At 38.8% G+C, this 19,335-nt stretch overlaps 1 protein-coding gene across 1 annotated transcript; it reads right to left on the bottom strand.

Annotated features, from left to right (window-relative positions):
- Nucleotides 1-29: 29 nt before the first annotated feature.
- On the bottom strand, nucleotides 30-15,699 carry LOC132789393 (putative uncharacterized protein DDB_G0293878). The gene is made up of 4 exons (XM_060797375.1): nucleotides 15,215-15,699; nucleotides 1,016-2,240; nucleotides 759-946; nucleotides 30-686 (listed from the first exon to the last, which is right to left on the bottom strand). The coding sequence occupies exons 1-4, from the start codon at nucleotides 15,392-15,394 to the stop codon at nucleotides 573-575; spliced, it is 1,707 nt and encodes a 568-aa protein (XP_060653358.1). The 5' UTR covers nucleotides 15,395-15,699; the 3' UTR covers nucleotides 30-572.
- Between the last annotated feature and the right edge of the window lie 3,636 nt (nucleotides 15,700-19,335).

The raw sequence follows: 19,335 nt of genomic DNA, 5'->3' as shown, positions 1-19,335 counted from the left end.
TTGTCAGAATGCTAGTTTACTTGGCCACATTTTAATCGTGGGTATTTGTAATTGTATCTGGGTGGTATGCATTTATGCATATATAATAAGTATTATTATTATCATAATGTAATTAATTCATTGTGTAAGCTAACAACATCATCAAATTAATTAATTCAAAGGTGACACTTAATCCTGCCATCACTTTTCCGTACAAAGAAAAAAAATACATATTTCAATCGAAGATCATCCGAAGGGAGAAACTTATAAGAATACAGAACAAATTTAAGAAAAAATTACAGTTTTTCGCTTAATTATTTGTGTGTTTGGTGTGTTGAATGTATGGTGATTGTTGGTGTGTGTGTGTTTGTGTGTGAGGGTATGCGTTTATATATATATATATATAAGGTTATATGATGAAGGCGCTTTCAAGTGTCCATGATTCAAGTTCGTTGAGCAAACTAATTTAGTTTAGAATAAACAAACAGCTGAGTTTAACAATTTATGCTGAAATATGTGTACGTTGTGGTGTTATTGGGGCTTCACTCTCTCTCTCTCTCTCTGGTCGCCATCCCTCAGACTCAGACTGCAACTCAGATCTGAGAGCGAAGACGAGGACGTGGCAGATCACCGAACACAGCCTCGCCATGGACACTCTTGGCCAAAGCCTTGATGCTAGCTGCGATGTCCACAGTGTTGTCAAGAACCTGGTGAATTAAAAATTAAACAAATTAATAAATGATTTACTTGGGTGTTCCGCATTTCACTTTCACACTTACCTCCTCATCGTCCTGGACAACGTTGTTGTTATTGTTATTATTAGCGTTGTTATTCATACGCTCGACCAGCGGAGAATTGGCTATTTCCACGGGCAGACTTCGGGCAAAATTGGCGAAATGCATTTGCGCATCGGTCGGACGTCCGGCCCTCGTGGGTATCGACAACGAGCTGTCCAAGTCAAGAGCATCTGTTTGAAAGTAAACAATGATTAATAATCAATGTGATGACGTTAAAGAGATCTTCAACTTGCACTTACCCTCAGCCTCGTCGGCATCGCTCATGTTGTCGACGTACTGCTGATAATTATGCTGTGTATTGTGTGGCTGGCTGAGCTGATGCTGCAGCTGTACGTGATGATAGATCTGGGCACGTGGAAAATTCGGCACAGGCTGACCCTGCACCTGGTTTGGTCCATCCACATCCTCCAGATCAAACAAGCAGTCGTCTGCGTCGTCAGCTCCATTCGAGGTCGCAGCTGGCGTGGACAACAGCAACGAGCCGCCGTTGGCTGCTGCTGTCGCTTGCTGCTGCTGCTGTTGTTGCTGCCTGAAAGTGGGACTGTTGCCCACGCTCATAGGCGTGGCTTCTGGTGTGGCAGGCGGTGTATCAAAATTGGACATTTTGCGCGTTGTTAAGATGGAAGCGCTTGGAAGCTGCGGCGGCTGCTGTTGTTGTTGCTGCTGCTGCTGCTGCTGCTGTGGTTGGTCTTGAGACAAGGCCAGGAAATTGGGCGGCTGCACCAAGCCACTGGGCGTAGTTGGCGTGGTTGGCACACCCAATTCTCGCCGACTGCTGATGGTGTTGCGACGACGCGCAGCTGGCCCGGTCACCTCCAGGGCAACGGGCATGGCACGATCCAATAGCACACAGGCCGGCTCCGATAGTTGCTGTATCAAACGCTCCAGGAGCGCCACCTCCTGGTCAGACTTCTCGCGAAAGCTCTTGAGCAACGCAAAGTTCTGCTCGGAGAAGCGTTCGATACGCTTGGTCGTCTCATTGATCTCGTCCTGCAATCGCGCCTGTTGATGTGATTTCAACTGACTCAGACGCTGCAGTCTGCCATCCTGCGGCAACTGGGTCGATAGTGAACCAATGCTCAAGCTGGACGCCGAGTTGACTATGCCAACACCAACTGGCAGCGGCGGCGGAGTTGTGACCGATGCAGCCACAGTTCTTCCGGGTCCGTTGTCGTCCTGGTCCATGATGATCAACTCAAAGGTCTCCGAGTAGGATTTGTGGCTGCGTCGATGCACCAGATCCTCGCTCTTGCACAGCATCGTGCTGTTGATGAGGTAGTGTGTGGGCGTGGCGCCAGCGCCGACGCCCACGCCTGCTGTTAAGCGTTTGGCACACAGCACCACCTTGCAATTGATGCAGATGCATAGCTGCCAGCTCTGGCCGGTGACGTCTAAAGTAAGGCTGCAGATAAGATTCTTCTGACTGATGGCATTTATGGTTAGATCTGGAATGGGACCATAAGCCTGTAAGCAGAGAGAAAAAAACAAAAGAGTTTAATATAAATTCAATATTTTAGAATAAAATGAATAACAAACTTAATTTCAAAGCTAGATTGGCGATGTGTGGTAAATACAATAATAATTACAGACATTATAATTTCAGAAATCTTTAAAATCATTCAAAGAATAATATTAGATTTAAAAAAAAAAAATGCTGAAGATGTCGGGAGTTGATTTCTTTGGTTGACAATCTGTAATATATTGCCCTGGTATATTTTGAATGCAGTGGTTTATCAATATACCACATCAATCTTTAGGTATATTTTTAAAATAAAGTTTTAGTCATATTTTAAAGTTGTGTCGGTATATTTATTTGGTATTTTTGAAAGATAATATCACTTTCGCATTGTTTTGCGTTGAGAGTGGGCGACCGTATGTTTGTTAGAACTTTTATATAATATGTCAGATAAATCTCTGAAGATGTTAAATACTTATTTGACGGCAAAGTTCGACATGCAAACAGGCTAAGGAACATGATTGATTTTGCTTTATCGCTCATTTCTCTTGGTCAATAACCGATTAGCGACGAATTCTGATAAGCGTTGACAAATTGCCATGAACTTGCAACTCTTTTAATTTTAATTTCTTAAACCAATGCACAAATGTATTTGAGTTGCGCTCATTATGGCATTAAAAATCGAACCAATTTAAAAATATTGTTCTGGTAGTTGTATTCGTATTCGTTTTCGTATTTGTCGCCCTCGCACAGTAGTTCGAGTGCAAATTTGTCAACTATGTTTTTGAGAATGTTCAAGTCAAGTAGATGACGCTGTTGTTGTTGTTGTTGTCGTCGTCGCTCGCTCGCTCGCTTCTTATCAATAGTACAACAAACAGAACGAGTAAACAACAAACAATTACAATTAGTGGAATGGCAAAATGTTGTAGCAGACGTCGCTTGTTTCTTCTTTTACAGAATAATACACAGCATAAATACTACTTGTGGCATAGAATTAGCAATCGCTGTATAACCAGATGTTCTCCTACACACTAAAGAAGAATCGTACGTATATGCAAATGTTGCGCTGTTCCCAGCAAAATGATCGTGAATGTTATGCAAAGCACAAAGAGTGACACAAGCATACCAAATTGTCTGTTTTGATTACAATACAAGTATAAATAAACTTGCTTACCCTGCAAGAAGTGAGCATAGCGATGCATTTATAGCTCACTTTTTAAAGACGATCGCAAATTTAATTATTATATTGTTTTACATTTTCCTAGCTTGAAGATTGCGAATCACAACATATGGCTTCACATTTTCATAACATATTGTTTACAGAGTGTTATGTTACATAGTAAATCATGTATACAACATGTTGTTATAAAGAATAAATAAAATTCGTGCAATTAGAGTGTATATCATAGTCGAGTCGAGAGATTTATTAGATGATGTCGCACGTGTTTGGTGTGTGATAGCGCTGCTAAATTTGACACTTAGTTTAAACACAATACTCTCGCGTCCATATAACCCGGCAATACCACAATGGACGGCTGGCAAGTCGTCAGTTAGTCTGTCTGTCTGTTCATCCAGTCTGACCGTCAGCTGGTGGGACATCCAGTCAGTCAGTCAGGCAGCAACTGGACAAAATTAAATTGAATTAAGGTTTAAAAATGCAAACGTCAACACAAATCAAATGACAATGTTGTGTGCTGTGTCTGGTTGAGTTGAGCTGAGCTGGCTTGGCTTATGCCCTACTCAGCAATTCTTCTAATGTGCGTTATGTCCACTTTGTAGTCGAATAGATTGCCTGCATAACAACACTTAAAACAAGAGCAGTGCGACAGCAACTACATCAAGTCCACATCAGGTGAAATTTAATGCAACAAGTATAAAAAGCAGAAACAAAGCGTATTCGATTGTAACATACTCATTACTCTGAAGTGACGTTTATTTAAATTATCCATCCGTCTAATATAAATATTTCAAAGTGATGGACATATACCACAAATTATACCAGATAATATATACATGTAGAATATAAATATACCAACGTAAGTTATGAACATATAGTACAAATTATACCAGATAATATATACTGTATATATATACTAAGAAACAGTACACACAATATTATAGCACCTTCCAAACATATTATGTATAAGTACACTTAAAAACTTTAAAAGACTCGATATTTGAGGGATTCTTTATTGTAAAATAAATCTAACATATTCTTAAATTTGGTAGGCCTTGCTTCTATAGTTCTTTGAGTTATTGACATTCATATAGATGTCCAGATGGAGTAAGAGTTGTGTCGTATTGGTTAATATAATAATCGATGATGCTTTCTTCTAACTAATGATTTGTTGTCACTAAGTGTCATAGGTTGGCATTCCTTTCTAGCTATTGATAATGGGTATAAAAGGTCCATTAAATAAATAAAATAAACATTCTAATGTAAGCGTGGCTGTTGCCTAATGCGTGTGTTGAGTGCTGCGATAGTAGTTTACGTGATATGTAAATTCTCATCAGTTATTATTATGAAGAGTGAGGGATGTATATTATATAGCGCACATGTGGAACTTCCGCATTTTCATCTGCAGCAGATCACACAGTATTATTATAACATAGTACTTGCACAGATCGTAAATGAAATGATCCCTGAACATTGGTTTAGGATCGTATAATAATTTGGCATTTCAACTGCAGCTGTTTACGGTATACTTATTACAGTATTCGTAGACATTCTGACTGCTGCTTTAGCTTTAAAATGTGGCACATTAAATAATTGTTGATGTCAAACGACTTGTTTACTTGGCGCTGCTTTAATATCTAATCTATACGTGGGGTGTTTTTGCACAAAAGCGAAAACAAAAGCAAAATAAAACTGAAAACAATGCAAATGCATTCATTTATGTCAAGTGCTAGAGGTATTTAGGAATATTATATATGTACATGAATAGGAACATACGACGATAAATAAATATAGCCACTGCATTTGTATTTGTTTTGACGTTAGCAGTGCGAATGTCTTAATATATTTATTGCTCATGCTTTTTGTGCTCCGTTCCGGCACTTCCTCTTCTCCTCTTGGGATGTGTGTTGTTTGCAAAAACTTGTGCATTGCACTTTTATGACCTGTTGTTGTTTCACTTTGTAGACACAGACAGTTCTTGTTGCCGATTTGCCTGCCTTCTAGCCATACATACATATTTGCTGGGTTATATGGCTACGATGGATGGTTCTGAAGTGGGTGGTATTACGACCTGGTTGGTTGCTGTCTGTCTCTTGTTTGTTGTTGTCATCGTCATCGTTGTTATTGTTATTGTTGTTTCTTTTTTTTTTATCGCACTTTTTAAACAGTTGAGCACTGCGTACCCCCGCCCCTCTCTATTCGCTCTTCTGTTTGCACAACTTGGCTTGCATTTTGTAACATTGTGCATCTCGCAATGTGCAAAATGTCAATGACTTCAAGCGACTGCTGATGCCGCTGCAGCAATAACAATTGAAGCCCAGTGGCAGCCACAATACATTGTTGTTTTTGCTTAATTAACGCAAACGATGTTGTTAATTGAAACTAAATGCTTCCATGTCGTTGTGGTGGCTAATTATGCTGTGGCGCCATCTAGCGCCCATTGCCCTGCCACATTCTCTCTAAGTAAATGTCCATTTATGCGAGAAGTATCGAACGATTATTGCATGTTTATGGCTCACTTGATTAATTGTGTGCACTCACAGAAGCAGAAAGAGAGACTTTTGCTAATCAATCCAGAGAATGTAATAAATTAAACATTGCATGGTTTTTTCGGCTGACGTTTGCTCAGCAATTTGAAAACGAGAGCTTGCCAGAACCGGACTGAGGAAACGTGCTGACGTGCACGTAATACTCCCGTATAAGCTACATCGACGACGTCAATATCGGAAATCAATAAAACAGAAAGTAAAATAACATTGTCTGAATTATATACAGACTATATGCAAGTTTGGAAGATGCAAATGCAGCGCATGAGAAATGTTAAGTTTGCTGAATACATTGTTTACATAACAGCAGCTTAACAGAGCTTGCTGTTAATCCTTTGGTGCACCCTGCGCTGTGTATTCTGCTCAGAATCTATCCAGTGACTGTAAAACTATATAAAAAGTTACTGCACTGGAAACTGATTAACATTATCTTTCTAACACTTGCTGTTAATTATTTCGTACATCTTTAAAAACAGCTATGCACTGGATTTTCTAGCCTAAAATTTAAAATTTATCAAGAAACTGTTAACTATAAAATGTAAAGTTGTCAGTATACAAATGTTTACACAACAGTAGTTGTGTTATGTTAACACTATCATTTTAAACTGTTAATTCCAGGCTCAAATCAATGGAGTGACTCTGCAAAACTGATCACCAAATGTGCTATCAATTTCTAGTCAACTTTAAATATCAAGCATTAACAATTGTAATTCATATCAGGATGCCTGGCTTCCGTCGACACAAATACATTTTTATTTTTTAACAATACCGCGCACCCCGTTTACCAGTCTGCTGTGATTTTAGAATCTCGCTGTGATGCTTATGCAACCAAAAACCAAATGCACTGCGACTGTTAAGCACTTGCTATAAAAACAACAACAACTTTAAATATTTCATTTGCATATTTTGCATAATTTATATTGTTGTTTATGCGAGTAGTAAAAGCAGCAGTATTGTTGTTGTTGTTGTGTCGACTGGCTGGCTTGCGAATTTAATTGATTGCCAGGCATTAATTATATGCACGGCGCTAGTTTCCTAAGTGGTTCTCAGACTGAGACTGTCAGAATGTCGATGTCATTGTCGAATGTCTAACGTCTAATGCGCAGCATTTCAATTAGCTCTGCTCAGACGAACTGAAAAACAAGCGAATTAAACTATAACAAACCGCATAACTAGTTAAGACTAACAGAATTCTATCTACCGAGCTTTCTTTAAGCAGCTCTACTCTCGACAGATTATGCTTAACTGTTATTAACATTAAGCTTAGACTCGTTCAACTAATCAGTTAATTAATCGCATTAGCCACTCTCTTCAGTTATTAACAAAGCTGCGGTAATTGGTCATCAAAATGTTGGTAGCGTCTTCATCAGTATTCGTACGATTATTAACCGACTGACGCACCTTTTCTTTAGCATTGAATATTGTGGTCTGTCTGACTTTGTTTTGTTTTTCATTTCTATTTCTATTTCTATTTTCATTTAAATTCACTATTTTTATTGCTTTGCGATAACTCGGTTCTCGATTCTCGCTTCTCGGTTCGGTTTCTCTTTTTTGTTTTCTGCTACGTTTTCGTTTCATCAGCCAAAAAGAAAATAAGTTGTAAACAAATCATCGCACAAAAGGAACTACGAAAATAATCTTTTATAGATTTGCTTGACTGTTTTTTTTTTTTTGCTTTTCGATTTTTTTTTTGTTCTTGTCCCATTGTATTTATATGTGAGCACTTTTTTCGGTCTGGTTTGGTCTCGGGTTCGGGTTCGGGGCGCGACTTAGTTCGCTTCCAAATTATACCATTTTTTGCTGTTTTTCTGTTTTCTGTTTTTCTCTCTTCTCTGTATTATTTTTTGTGTGTGTTGTTTTTTGGTTTTGCTTCCCCCGAAAAGCGCAAACACATTTTTCGCTCAGATACGTCGTCGCCCGATGTTTTGCCCCATTATCATAAACAACAACTTTAGACAGCTGGGGCCCTCTCTTAGTCCGTCCGATGACGGGCCCCACGCGTACATCCGACATCGGGGCTGGGCTGCCTCTTTTCTTGCCTTTGCCTTTGCCTTTGCCTCATGGATTACCAAACGCACGAGCGACTGAACGAATTGCCAATTCGGATTTTTGCCGGTTCTGTCTTGCTTCTGGCTGTCGCTATTGTTGTTGTTGCTGTTGTTGTTGTTATTTTCTTGCTGCTTTTTGGTGCCGGGTGCTCAAAAAATTTTCCATTGGGTTTTGCTCTTTGGCTCTCTGCCTTTTGGCTTGTCTCCCAATGGGAGTTTAATTCTTTACACGATGGTGATGACTCACACACGCATACAACTACAACTGGCTTACATGATGAGACAACTTGTTTATTATAGTTGATTAACAAATATCAGGGCAAACTACAAGCTGGGCACTTTTTTTTTACAGGTCTATAGTATAAGCAATTGGATTAGCTGTTGCATGAATTCAGTTTAATAGGAGTAAGAGCTTTTAAATTTAGAAATATATTTTCTACACGTTGCAGGAGTTGATGTTTGGTTTCTTGAAATTGGCCTTTTGAGAAAATATGAACAACATTGAAGGTTTACTGTGTTCTCTCTCTGAAACATCCGAGTTGTATTACTTCTCTCAGTCCCATCTGATACACGATGGCAATAATATTGACTGATAGCATGACTTTAAGATCCTGTAAGTTATTATGAAAGTGTCAGAAGCTATATAGATTTCATACTAGTTAATCAAATCATTATTTAATTTCTAAAGTCTATTTAGATTGTTCCTTTATTTTTAATATTAATTCAAGATCAAATTTTTGTAAATAAACAAAATTACATTCTTATCGTTGAAAACCTTCTTGAAAATTTCTCATTCCTGAAAATTGAAGTCGGTAATAATCTTTTCGATAGTTACTATGTTTAGGCTTTTTAATCCGCCATCAATAAGATCAATATCACAACTGCACTTCTTAATTTCTTCTTTCTTTGTTTCCTTCATTCCCTGAATAAAAGGAGATAGTGGTTTCTCAAAGTCGAGCACACTTCACTGTATTTTTAGTTTTTTAAGGTACTCTGCAAGTGCTTCAAGCTCCTCCCCAACCATTCTTTCTTTCTATTTGGTGCTCTCCCTGACGCCCGTTCTTACTTTTTTGTTTCACTGCGAGCTCTTATCAACAAGCTAGTTATCTGTAGCCTTTCAATGTCGTTCGAAAACAAATTACAAATCTGATAAGGCACAAACCCAAACATAGCCCAGACTAGTCAAGCAGCCAAGCACTCAGCCAGTTAACCAGGCATTGGCCCCGGCCCCGGTTTCCAATCTATGAGTAAGTATTTACTAATAATAAGGGCCGACAGCTTAGTTAAAACGTGTACACGTGTGATGCCTTCGAATAGAACAACAGAAACTCACACACCTCCATAGCTATATACTCGCTTATGTGTGTGTGTGTGTGTGTGGATCTGGCACCTGGGGGAGACGCTCATAACAGTAAATTAAGCGCAACAATGTTTGCTCACCGGCTGTATCTGTTGGCTGTGGACCGGGTCCGGTTTTTATTGTCTCGCCTAGCCCATTTTATTGCGACGCTACGACGGACGCACGCTCGGGATGGGGTAGGGTTAGGTTGGCCAAGGGGCGAGGTGAGTAGGGAGTGGAGGGGAGGCGAGGGGTGGCTGCAGCTTGTACCGGGCGTTATCTAAAAACTTTGACAAACAATTTTCGTTGACGTGCGTTGTTTGTTTAGCGAGTCGGGCCTATGTGTAGTAGGCTCTATTGCCATATCTTTTCGATATAGACACACACACACACACACACATACATGTATATTTACATAGTTTTGTAGTTGTATTTGTGTAGCTCAAATTTGATATACAAACAGCGGCAAATTGTGTCGTTGTGTCTCTCTCTGCTTGCTTCTATATTTCTGTGTCTGTGTGTGTGCGTGTTGGACTGCTGTTAATTGTTAGTTTATAATATGAGATCATCTTTGAGGTTTTTTCGATTGACATTTGCTTTTGCCGGGTATTCTCGTTGGCTACCTTACATCTTGATAACCGTTGCTATTTATAGAACGTTGTTTGTTCAAGGAGCGTCTTTAAAAGCGATTTTCTTTGTTTGTTACACGGACAAGCCCATTTAATAACAGCTGCTATGTTAAGTCGCTGTTAATTAATTAAGCGTCTGTTAATCATACTAACGCCTAACATTGCGCCATTTTCTTTCTCGCTCTCTTTCCAGGTACGTGTGTGTGCACGTTTGTGTGTATGTTTCTACGGTGTTGCTTTTTTTTTTGTTTTCTTTGGCTTTTTATGTTGTTTTGCAGCAAACAAATCTCAGCCCGCACATTTGACACAAATCCAGCACCGTTGCCTTTGTATTGCTGCTTAGAAGTAAATATTTATGCCCAAAGAGCACGGCCATAATTGTTGTGTGTTTAATTCTCTTGCTTTGGCAACCCCTTAACTATATTGCAACCTTTCTATACATAATATGTACATATGCATGTGTGTGTGTGTCAGAGCAACCCTCTGCCGTTGTCTCTGTCGTCAGTGCTGCTCAATATCAGCGGCAGCGGCAACGGCAGCCAGCATCATCAGCGCTTTACATACGCAAATTTAACGATCTCGAAAATAAAATATCTCGTAAAAATATTCGAAAAATCTGCGCTAGCCAAAAAGGTGTTTTCATTTTCTATTGCTTATACAATTTGTTGTTGCTTTTGTGCCATTTATTTTTAGTCTAAAAGCGCGCACAATGTGAATTTATAGTTTTGTTTACATGCAAATTGGCAACACTGGCAACAGCGACCACTCGCTGCAAGTGTGCTTCTCTCTCTGGGCAATGGCTGCCAGCAGCTAGCGAGGCTGCTTCCCCCCTCTTTCCAACCGACAGAGGAACATACTCGTTGTCAAGAGGTTAAAAGTTTAACAGCGTGCGTTTAACGCTCATTAAAGTGTTATTGCAACAATATTCGACAGTTGTCGCTCCGCTCGGTCCATCCACATCGCATACATAGAGAAGAGGTGGCTTCTGCGCTAACGCCTGTACATGTTGTTGCTGTTTTGGGGCTGCTGTCTTCAAGGTTATATTTGTTAAAGATTAACATTGGTTTTCAATTAAGCGACACGCGCTGCTGCTGTGCCAGCTGTTAGACAGAGCAAGAGAGGGAGCCAGAGAGAAGCCATCTAGATTGGTCACACTCACACGACAACCACAGCATATAACAGTTGCTTCCAAACCTTTTGGTTTTATTTTTGTACCTCGTAGTCATGGGAAAAGAATCCTAGTTCAACAGTTATAGACTCGTATCGGTTCGAATGGATTACTTTTGTTTGTTTAGACTCTAGGTTTGCCATATTTATATTGAATTTGTCTTGTCTTTCTATATAGCATTTGTTCCATTTGATTTCGAGTTTGAACTGCCCGCTGTATTTAATAATTTGTCAATAAAGATTTACATAATTTTCTTTATAAAGAGAGCGGTTAATAGAGGTCTCATCAAAGAGGTTCTACTGGCTTAGTGTAGTACCTTTTTTATTACTGCATTTACCCAGCTGCTAATATACAAGTTAGTTGCTTATTGTTGCTACTCTTGTTCTTGCCCGTCAATTTGAGATCGCTTAAACTGCTTATTGCAATTAACACGTTGTATTATTAACAACAGGAGCGCTGTTGGCAATTCACATTCATTCACTATCATTTAGTCGATTTGCTTTTTGTGTTTTTATTTTTGTACATTTATCTCTATAAAAAAACAAACACTTTGAGCAAGTCATTCTCATGTCATAAGTGACTGTTTAGGAATAAAGCGTGTGGGTTTTTTGTATTGATTAATCCAATGGACTCGATTGAATAGAGTGTTTTTAAACATAAACAGGACTTGTCAAGTGTTTTGATATTCATTGGAGTCAGTCATTCTCAGCAGCAGAAATTGTTACTTTTGATTTGATAATGCCTATCTATTTATAGAGCATTGCATTTCTCTTTATCTTCTTTCTCTCTCTCTCTCTCTCTCTCTCTGTCGTTCATTGATTAATTACGAGCGAATGTTAACATTCAGTTGAATGGATTGAGCAAGCAGAAGCACATTTGTAAGACTGACTAAAAATATATATATTATGAAAATATCATTTACATATTAATGCCTTGTTTTTTCTCGATCCAACTTGTTTCGCACAATTGAGAAGAGTTTTGTCATTTTGTCATGCTAATTAAATGTGTCGCTACTCGTGCAAACAAAATTTCACCGCATATAGCATCAGATCAGGTAAAAGGCGTATAAGTCGACAAATCACACATTTGTAAAGAGCTAAAAACAAACTAATTATGAGTCTAATCATAAATAAATCAATTAAAACGCGAACCAGACGGCGACGTCAAGATCTGAATACATACATACATACATAATATATCGCATTGTTTTTGTATGTTGCTGTTGCTAATGCTGAATGCTGCTTTTACCGTTTGATAACCTAGAAAAGCGACTGTGCAGCGAGCGTTTAGTGTGAACGTTAAGTGATGGGCTGAACAAACCAATGCTGATAGCTGATAAGTTGATAAGACTCTACACGAGTAGTTACATCTATATGTACTTGTGTAAACTATTTCCATAGTATTCGTAAGTTGTGCTTTGCCGGTTGCAAATATTTTTTGGACAGCTGTGCAACAGCTTAACAGCAGTTGCTGCTGTTAATAACAGCGCGCACAACAGCAGCAGCTGTTAGGCAGCGCTCGCTGTTGAATGTAAATAATGTGAAATATGTTATGCACACGCGCCTCTCTTTTTATATAGCCCCCCATTAAGAGTTAAACAGCTTTGTTTATAACGCTACCAGACAACATTTTGTACACAATTTTATGCATAAATCCATACTTAAACAAAATGTTAAAGCAAGGCCTACGCATCAGTAACAACAACAACAATAACAACAACAGCAGCAGCAACAGAAAAGAAGAGTGAGTTGAAGTCGAAGGGGAACAGAAGCTGCTTGTCAACTGCTTTGCCCGTCTTTGTTGTGGAGCAACGGACGACAGACGACAGACGACAGACAACAGACAAGAGACGGAGTGGTAGCCTGCTGCTCTGTCTGTCTGTCCTACACCCTGCCCTACATACATACAACTCCCCCTCGCCGAAAGAGCACCCGGCACCCGGCTCCCTCGCTTCCCCCAACCTCCCCAGCTGGCCATCGGTCGCATTTGGAAATCTCGAAAACTTGTTTATACATTTTGTTGTATAAACAAGTTTTTTTCTCTGTTGGTTTTTTTTTTTTTTTGGTGGTGCTGCTGCGGCTGTGGCTGCTGTTGTTATTGCTGTGGCTGCCTTCCTTCTTTGCATTTGCTTGGGTTTGTCGTCAGTTTCGTAATTTATTCTAAAAACGTTCCGTTTTGGGCTTTATATAGAGAGAAAATACATATTTATATGCTTCTATATGTCTGTGTGTGTGTGCCAAGCCAATGTGTTTGCGTGTGTTGTGTATATGTATATGATAATATATGGTATATATAAATATATATTGTATTTGAATACTCGCTTTTGTTTTGCTTCGCGCTTTGAATTATTCAAAATAACACTTTCGGTCTATTTGCCAAGCGCTTTATTATTTTTTTTTTAGTTTTTGTTGTTCTTGCTGCCTCAGCGCTTTTCAAGTGGGTGCAAAGCTAAAGCAACAACAAGCAAGAACTTTTGCACGATCCCCAGACCGCAACAACAATAATGCATAACAATTTAATTTCCATCAAAATAGACGCATAGTGTAAACCAATCCACCCACAAGAATATGTACAAAGGAAGTAGGGGGGAAAGTCACTTGCGGCTTGCACAATGGGTGTGGCTGCAAAAACAACTGCATTTGCATGCTTGTATTAAAAGCGTGCGCCTGTGTGTGTGCCTGCTCATGTAATTAAGCTGAGCTTCTGCCACAGTTTGAGCACCACTGTTAGTGCTTCTCAAACCACGCACACGTGCGAACCGGCGAGAAACTCTCGCTGAAACCAAGACCAAGACCAAAACAAAAACAAACTGAGCGGCTATAGCTGTTGTTGTTTGATTTAACCTTGAAAACACACACACACACACACACATACACGCAAGCTCTCAGAAACAGTTTTTTGCTACTTTGTCGCTCTTACGCGTGTTCCATCTTGTATAGAGAATTTTATTTTAGCCAAGTCATCGCCAAAATAATTACGCATTGTCTTGGTGTGTGTCTGTGTGGAATAAGCCGAGACGCAACAGAGCTAAGTTTTAGATATGAGACAACATCAACTGATCATGATATGACAAGTCGATAGCTTAGGAAAACCGTTAACTTTATGCTAACATACTGTTATTTCTGTTTATGAATTTATTTAATATGTGAAAATTATTATTACAGTAAATCCTAATATTAGCATATTTATGACAGGAAATAAAGGAAGTATTTAATAAATTGTTCGACGTATCATGAGATCAACAATAACGCCGAAAATTCTTAACGTTATATTGGTATGGAAATTTGTGAAAATAAATACATATGCAAATTACGGGAAATGGGCGTGACGGGGTAATGAAGAAGAAAAACTCATAAATCATGAAACGAAATGAAATTGTAAGTAGTAAATTCAAAATGCCGCATCAGAAAGAGAAAACTAAAAATACAATAATTTAAAGAAGTCGAAAAGAAAGAGCAAAGCTACAAAAACAATCGGGGAGCAGAATTGAAAAAATACAGGGTGCCTCTAGCGAAGGAGTAGACAAAACAGGTGTAGGAAAATCAAACAGTGCACGTTTATGTATGTATGTGTATGTGAACAGCAATTGCCAGGCAAAAGGAAAAGGCAATTTACCAAGTCGAAGCGCAGTTTTTTGTCAGTGCCCCAAGAGTGACCCTATTTTTTCTGCTGCTGCTCGCACACTTCTTCACTATCGCAACATAAATATGCGTTCATGTGTGTTTCTGTGTGTATCAAGAATAGGCAAAGGCAACGACAGCGGCAAAACATCGGTTGGCCGGCACACAAAGCATAAAGAACGATAATACACATACAGACGCACGCACACAGTGTATGTGTACATACATACATATGTATGCATAGGCCCTAGCACTATTGTTGTTGCTGGGCTCGCTATGCTGCGTGAAAAATTGTTACGCTGCGCATAAAGCAGAATGCGATAAAAATAAAAATTAAAATATAACACTGAAATATTTATGTATATATGTATGTATACACACATATGTATATACCTATTCGAGGTTTATTATTATTGTTTATTTATACTATGAAAAATTGTGACTTTAATACTTACATGTTTAAAGAAATCCATATAATTACTGTAGTAGAGAAAATCCCTTGGAACATTTTGCACGAATACCTGCGATAGCTGTGCCGGCAGAGCGGCATCTTCTCCACTGCCGCTGCCGCTGCCATTGCGCTGCAGCTGCGGCGAGGCGGCAGTAAAATTCAAGCATTTGCACGAGATCATCATGATTGGTTTTGATTATGATTTTTTATTTTTAACGGTATTGGCGGATTCAATTTGCCTTTAATTCACAATTACTATATATACTTTTTAATTGCACGTTTGCGTATATGTATTTATATTTTGCGTGTGGTTGGTTGGTTTTCTTTTTTCTTGATTTTGTGCGTGACTTCCTCGTTCGTCCTCTTTTGCGTTTGGCTGAGCGGCGCGGGCGCGTACAAAATCACATAAACACCCACTACAACTATTTTAGTATAGCATTTTGTTCGTCCGTCCCTTCCGTTCAATGGTATTCTTTCGACTGACGCAACAGCCAAGCGCTCTTCTGCTACTTAACAGAACCAGAAATCAAGAAAACTTAACAGTTGAGTGTTATGTTACTTAACGTATTTCTGCTAAAAATAATTCGAATTGTATTGAAGCGGTAAAAGAAACATTTAATGGTTTTACTAAACTTTGTATTTCTAAAAACAATTTTTTACTTTCTTTGCGCCAAATATAATATAATAATTCCTTTGCTTAGAACAGTAAATATGACAATAAGAATGGAAAAAGCCTTGCCAGAGTGGTAAATGTGACCGATTACCATTCGAATGGTCCGTTAACGCATTGAGAGCGCTGTTGCCGCATTTGATAACTGTTAACGCATAAAAGAGTCTGTAATCGAAAATATATCTATGAATCGATAAATTGTGGCGTCCGACTTGCGGCCACACTGATTTTTAAAACAACACAAACAGCTGATGCAATTGGGCGGGTGTTTCAAATATTTGACTTACACGAGGAAAGCTTTTTTTAAATTCATTTAATAAATTAAAAAATGTTAAATTATAAATTGCTTTAAAATTTCAATCCAAAGCCATACTAAGCTTTGTTGCAACATGCTTTAGGCTTGCTTGTTTTTTTTTATGCAGTTGCATTAGAGTAGTAAGGTATAAAATATGAATTTGAATATCTTGCATCTTTTCGCACTCTGCAATTCAGCAATGTTTTTCTTGGCGCTTGATTAAATTCATAGATGGCCTCAGTTGTTGGCGGCGAAACATCAAAAATGTATGCAGCCAAACGAACTCGAAATAAGGCACAGAAATCATAAACACCGACACGTGCCTAGGTTAGGCTAGAGGCCATCCTCAAAGTCCAGTTTCCAGTTTCCAGCTTGTCTGTTTGCTACTGTTTCAGCATTCAGGTTTCAGGCCACCGCATAAATTATGCGTCAATTTGTGTGTCTTGCTTTGGCACCTGGCGTGGGGGGACAGAGTTTCGATGGAAGGGCGCGTGCAGCAATTTTACAGGTTCAACATCAGGCTAATGAAAGTGTCGGGTCGCCGTAAGTCGTTCATAGATGTAACTAGTCATAACTTCAGTTGGGCAGCAGCAGGAGGGGTTTTTGCTTCTTGGTGTGTAATTGAAATTGCGTGGCGTGTGCGGCATTAAGTCATAAAAGCAACTACAACTATAACAACAACTGCAACCAGTTTGTCACACTCTAAGGCCAGGCACGTACGCGCCAAGAGGTCAAAACGCACTCTGGACTTGGATCTGGTCAGCGCCACAACCAGGGACAAGCATACAGACGCAACATATACGAGTATGTATACACGGAGTCAGAGACTGGAAACAGATCCCAAGTAAATTGTGAAACTTGTCCGTTTGTAGTTGTTTGTGTGTGGGTCATAAAAGGCGAGTGTAGAACAAGTTAACACAAAATTCTGGCTCAACATTTAATGAAGGTCTTCAATTCTGCCGAAACGTTTACCCACCATTGGGGCATCTTTCCTGTAAGTCAAGGCTTGTGTAATACTCTTCTTTGCCTCCATATAGCGTCCATTGACTCGTCTGGCAGCTCTAAGCTTCCGCAGGTTCCCGTTTCGAGTGGCTGACATCCGATCTCTGATCTAATATTTACATCGATTAACAACCAATTGAACGAACGATTAACGAACCAAGCACCCTCTCTTCTCTCTCTCTCTCTCTCTTTCTCTTTTGGTCTCATTTAAGAATTCCTTTAATTCGAACGTGCCGCAATTGCGGTATTATGTAAATCGATATGGATATGGATCGCGCAATTGATTGATTGTGCTATTCAGAGCATGCGGCATTAAACACAACAATGGAGGCAACAGCAGCAGGCTGAAAGAAGCATTCAACACACGGATGGAGCGAGATGGCGACTGAGAGATTGCGATTGTGATTGCGATTGAGTTGTTGTTTTGCGGGCGGTTTGTTTTGTGTATGCGCAATTTATAAAGTTGCTGACACAAAAATATAATAATAATAGCATCCCAGGGATAGCGCAAGGATCAAGCCACAACACCACAGCTCTCCAGGATGAAGCCAAGGCACCTCCGCCTTAAATTCTCGCGAAAAATTATAAAGGAGCTGCAGCGCAAAAGTATTGTATTACCTCAGAGTAAGAGCGAAAGACAGAGAGTGAGAGAGCGACAGAGGGAGCAAGAAAGAGAGAGAGACAGTGGTTAAGGGAGTCCCAAGTTTGGTCGCCTTGATAAGACTCCAGGCATAATAAAGGTCCTTCAAGACAATGTGCTGGGACCCCATTTCCTTACGCTCTGCTTTGCGCCTTATCCACAATTCGTTATCACACCAAAAAGATCAAATTTCTAGAGCGCTGGGAAAGGATGTTGAGCATCTCCTTGTGCCCTGAGAAGCCCGACACTGAGAATGTGATCCAGTCTGGCTCTGAACAAGCTTTTTAGGGCGGACAGAAGTCAATGGGTATATAAAGAAAATGGTGGGATGAAGCATTGCATAATTGATATGTTTACTCAATGAAGGTAAATATGTATATATGATCATTATTATATGATTATTTTTGTTTAAATAATGCCAACTAATAAATGAATAAAATAATCATTTTGTTCGTTTAGTTTTGTAAAAGACCGTCCATGCTATGAAAGGCTTTTCTAAAAATATGCTTATCTTAATTGTATTATTATTTTGATCTTACATGGACATTCGTTTTTTTAATACATACTGCCCATGAAATGTATGTAACAGACAGAAAGATTCAACTCCCGAGCCCATAAAATATATATTCTTAATGAACGTCAACAGATAAAACTCGATACGTCTGTCCGAAATACTAGATCTCAAAGATTATAATAGATAGAACTATAATTTTGTTCGACAGCACTTGTTATTTGTAATAGGAGATTAAATTTGTTTTAGATTTTTGCACGCCCACTTCCAATCCTTGCAAATCCAACAAAATTGAATGTCAAGCTACCCATAGGGTAGAAGAGTATGATAACTTTATGCCGGCAGGAAATGTTTGTAACAGTTAGAAGGAGGCATCTCCGACCCTATAATGTATATATATTCTTGATCAGGGTCAACAAGTGAGACAATATAGCCATGTCCACACCTAGATCTCAGAGTCTATAAGAGATAGAGATTTCGACAGTACTTGTTATGTTTGCAGACAGATCAAGTTTGTTTCAAATTTTTTGATTAAAAACGCATATTTACTAGGTGTCTTACTTCTTTTGGATGATAATCTGGTATATGGTATATTTTGATGGTAGTACTATATTAATAAATTAAATAAAGCATTTGGTATATTTTTAGTATTTTTTCAGTGTATTAATTTGTTATACTATACTGCACTGTTTGGCTTTTATTCAAAATGGGTAGCGTGTATCTCAGACACGAGCACACTCGACTGAAGCTTTTATACTCTCTTAAAAAAGTCGTAATTAATATTAATGACTGCTGAAATTTGTTTGCAATCAGAAATTTAAGAAACAAATTTATGTCACAAAAAAAGGTTACTGCAGTCAGGTCCTAGTTGTTAGTTGGTTAATAATCTGTACTTTGTTTTGTTTTGGTTTTGTTAATAACTTGGGTATATTTTAAAGCTAATACTATATCGATATACAAAAAAAGTCTTTTGATATATTTTTATATTTTTTTCTGTATTTAAATTA

The sequence above is a fragment of the Drosophila nasuta genome, chromosome 3 (assembly GCF_023558535.2).
Source record: "Drosophila nasuta strain 15112-1781.00 chromosome 3, ASM2355853v1, whole genome shotgun sequence".
Taxonomy (NCBI): domain Eukaryota; kingdom Metazoa; phylum Arthropoda; class Insecta; order Diptera; family Drosophilidae; genus Drosophila; species Drosophila nasuta.
The sequence above is the reverse complement of the archived record's forward strand: the minus strand, read 5'-3'. Positions and strand labels throughout refer to the sequence as shown.

What these genes read in the sequence shown, in the direction of transcription:
- LOC132789393 (XM_060797375.1), bottom strand. Translation starts at nt 15,394, where the DNA reads ATGATGATCTCGTGCAAATGCTTGAATTTTACTGCCGCCTCGCCGCAG. An exon ending in ATATGGATTTCTTTAAACAT is followed by an intron (nt 2,241 to 15,214) that starts GTAAGTATTAAA and finishes CTCTGCTTACAG; the next exon opens with GCTTATGGTCCCATTCCAGA. An exon ending in TTGTCCAGGACGATGAGGAG is followed by an intron (nt 687 to 758) that starts GTAAGTGTGAAA and finishes TTAATTCACCAG; the next exon opens with GTTCTTGACAACACTGTGGA.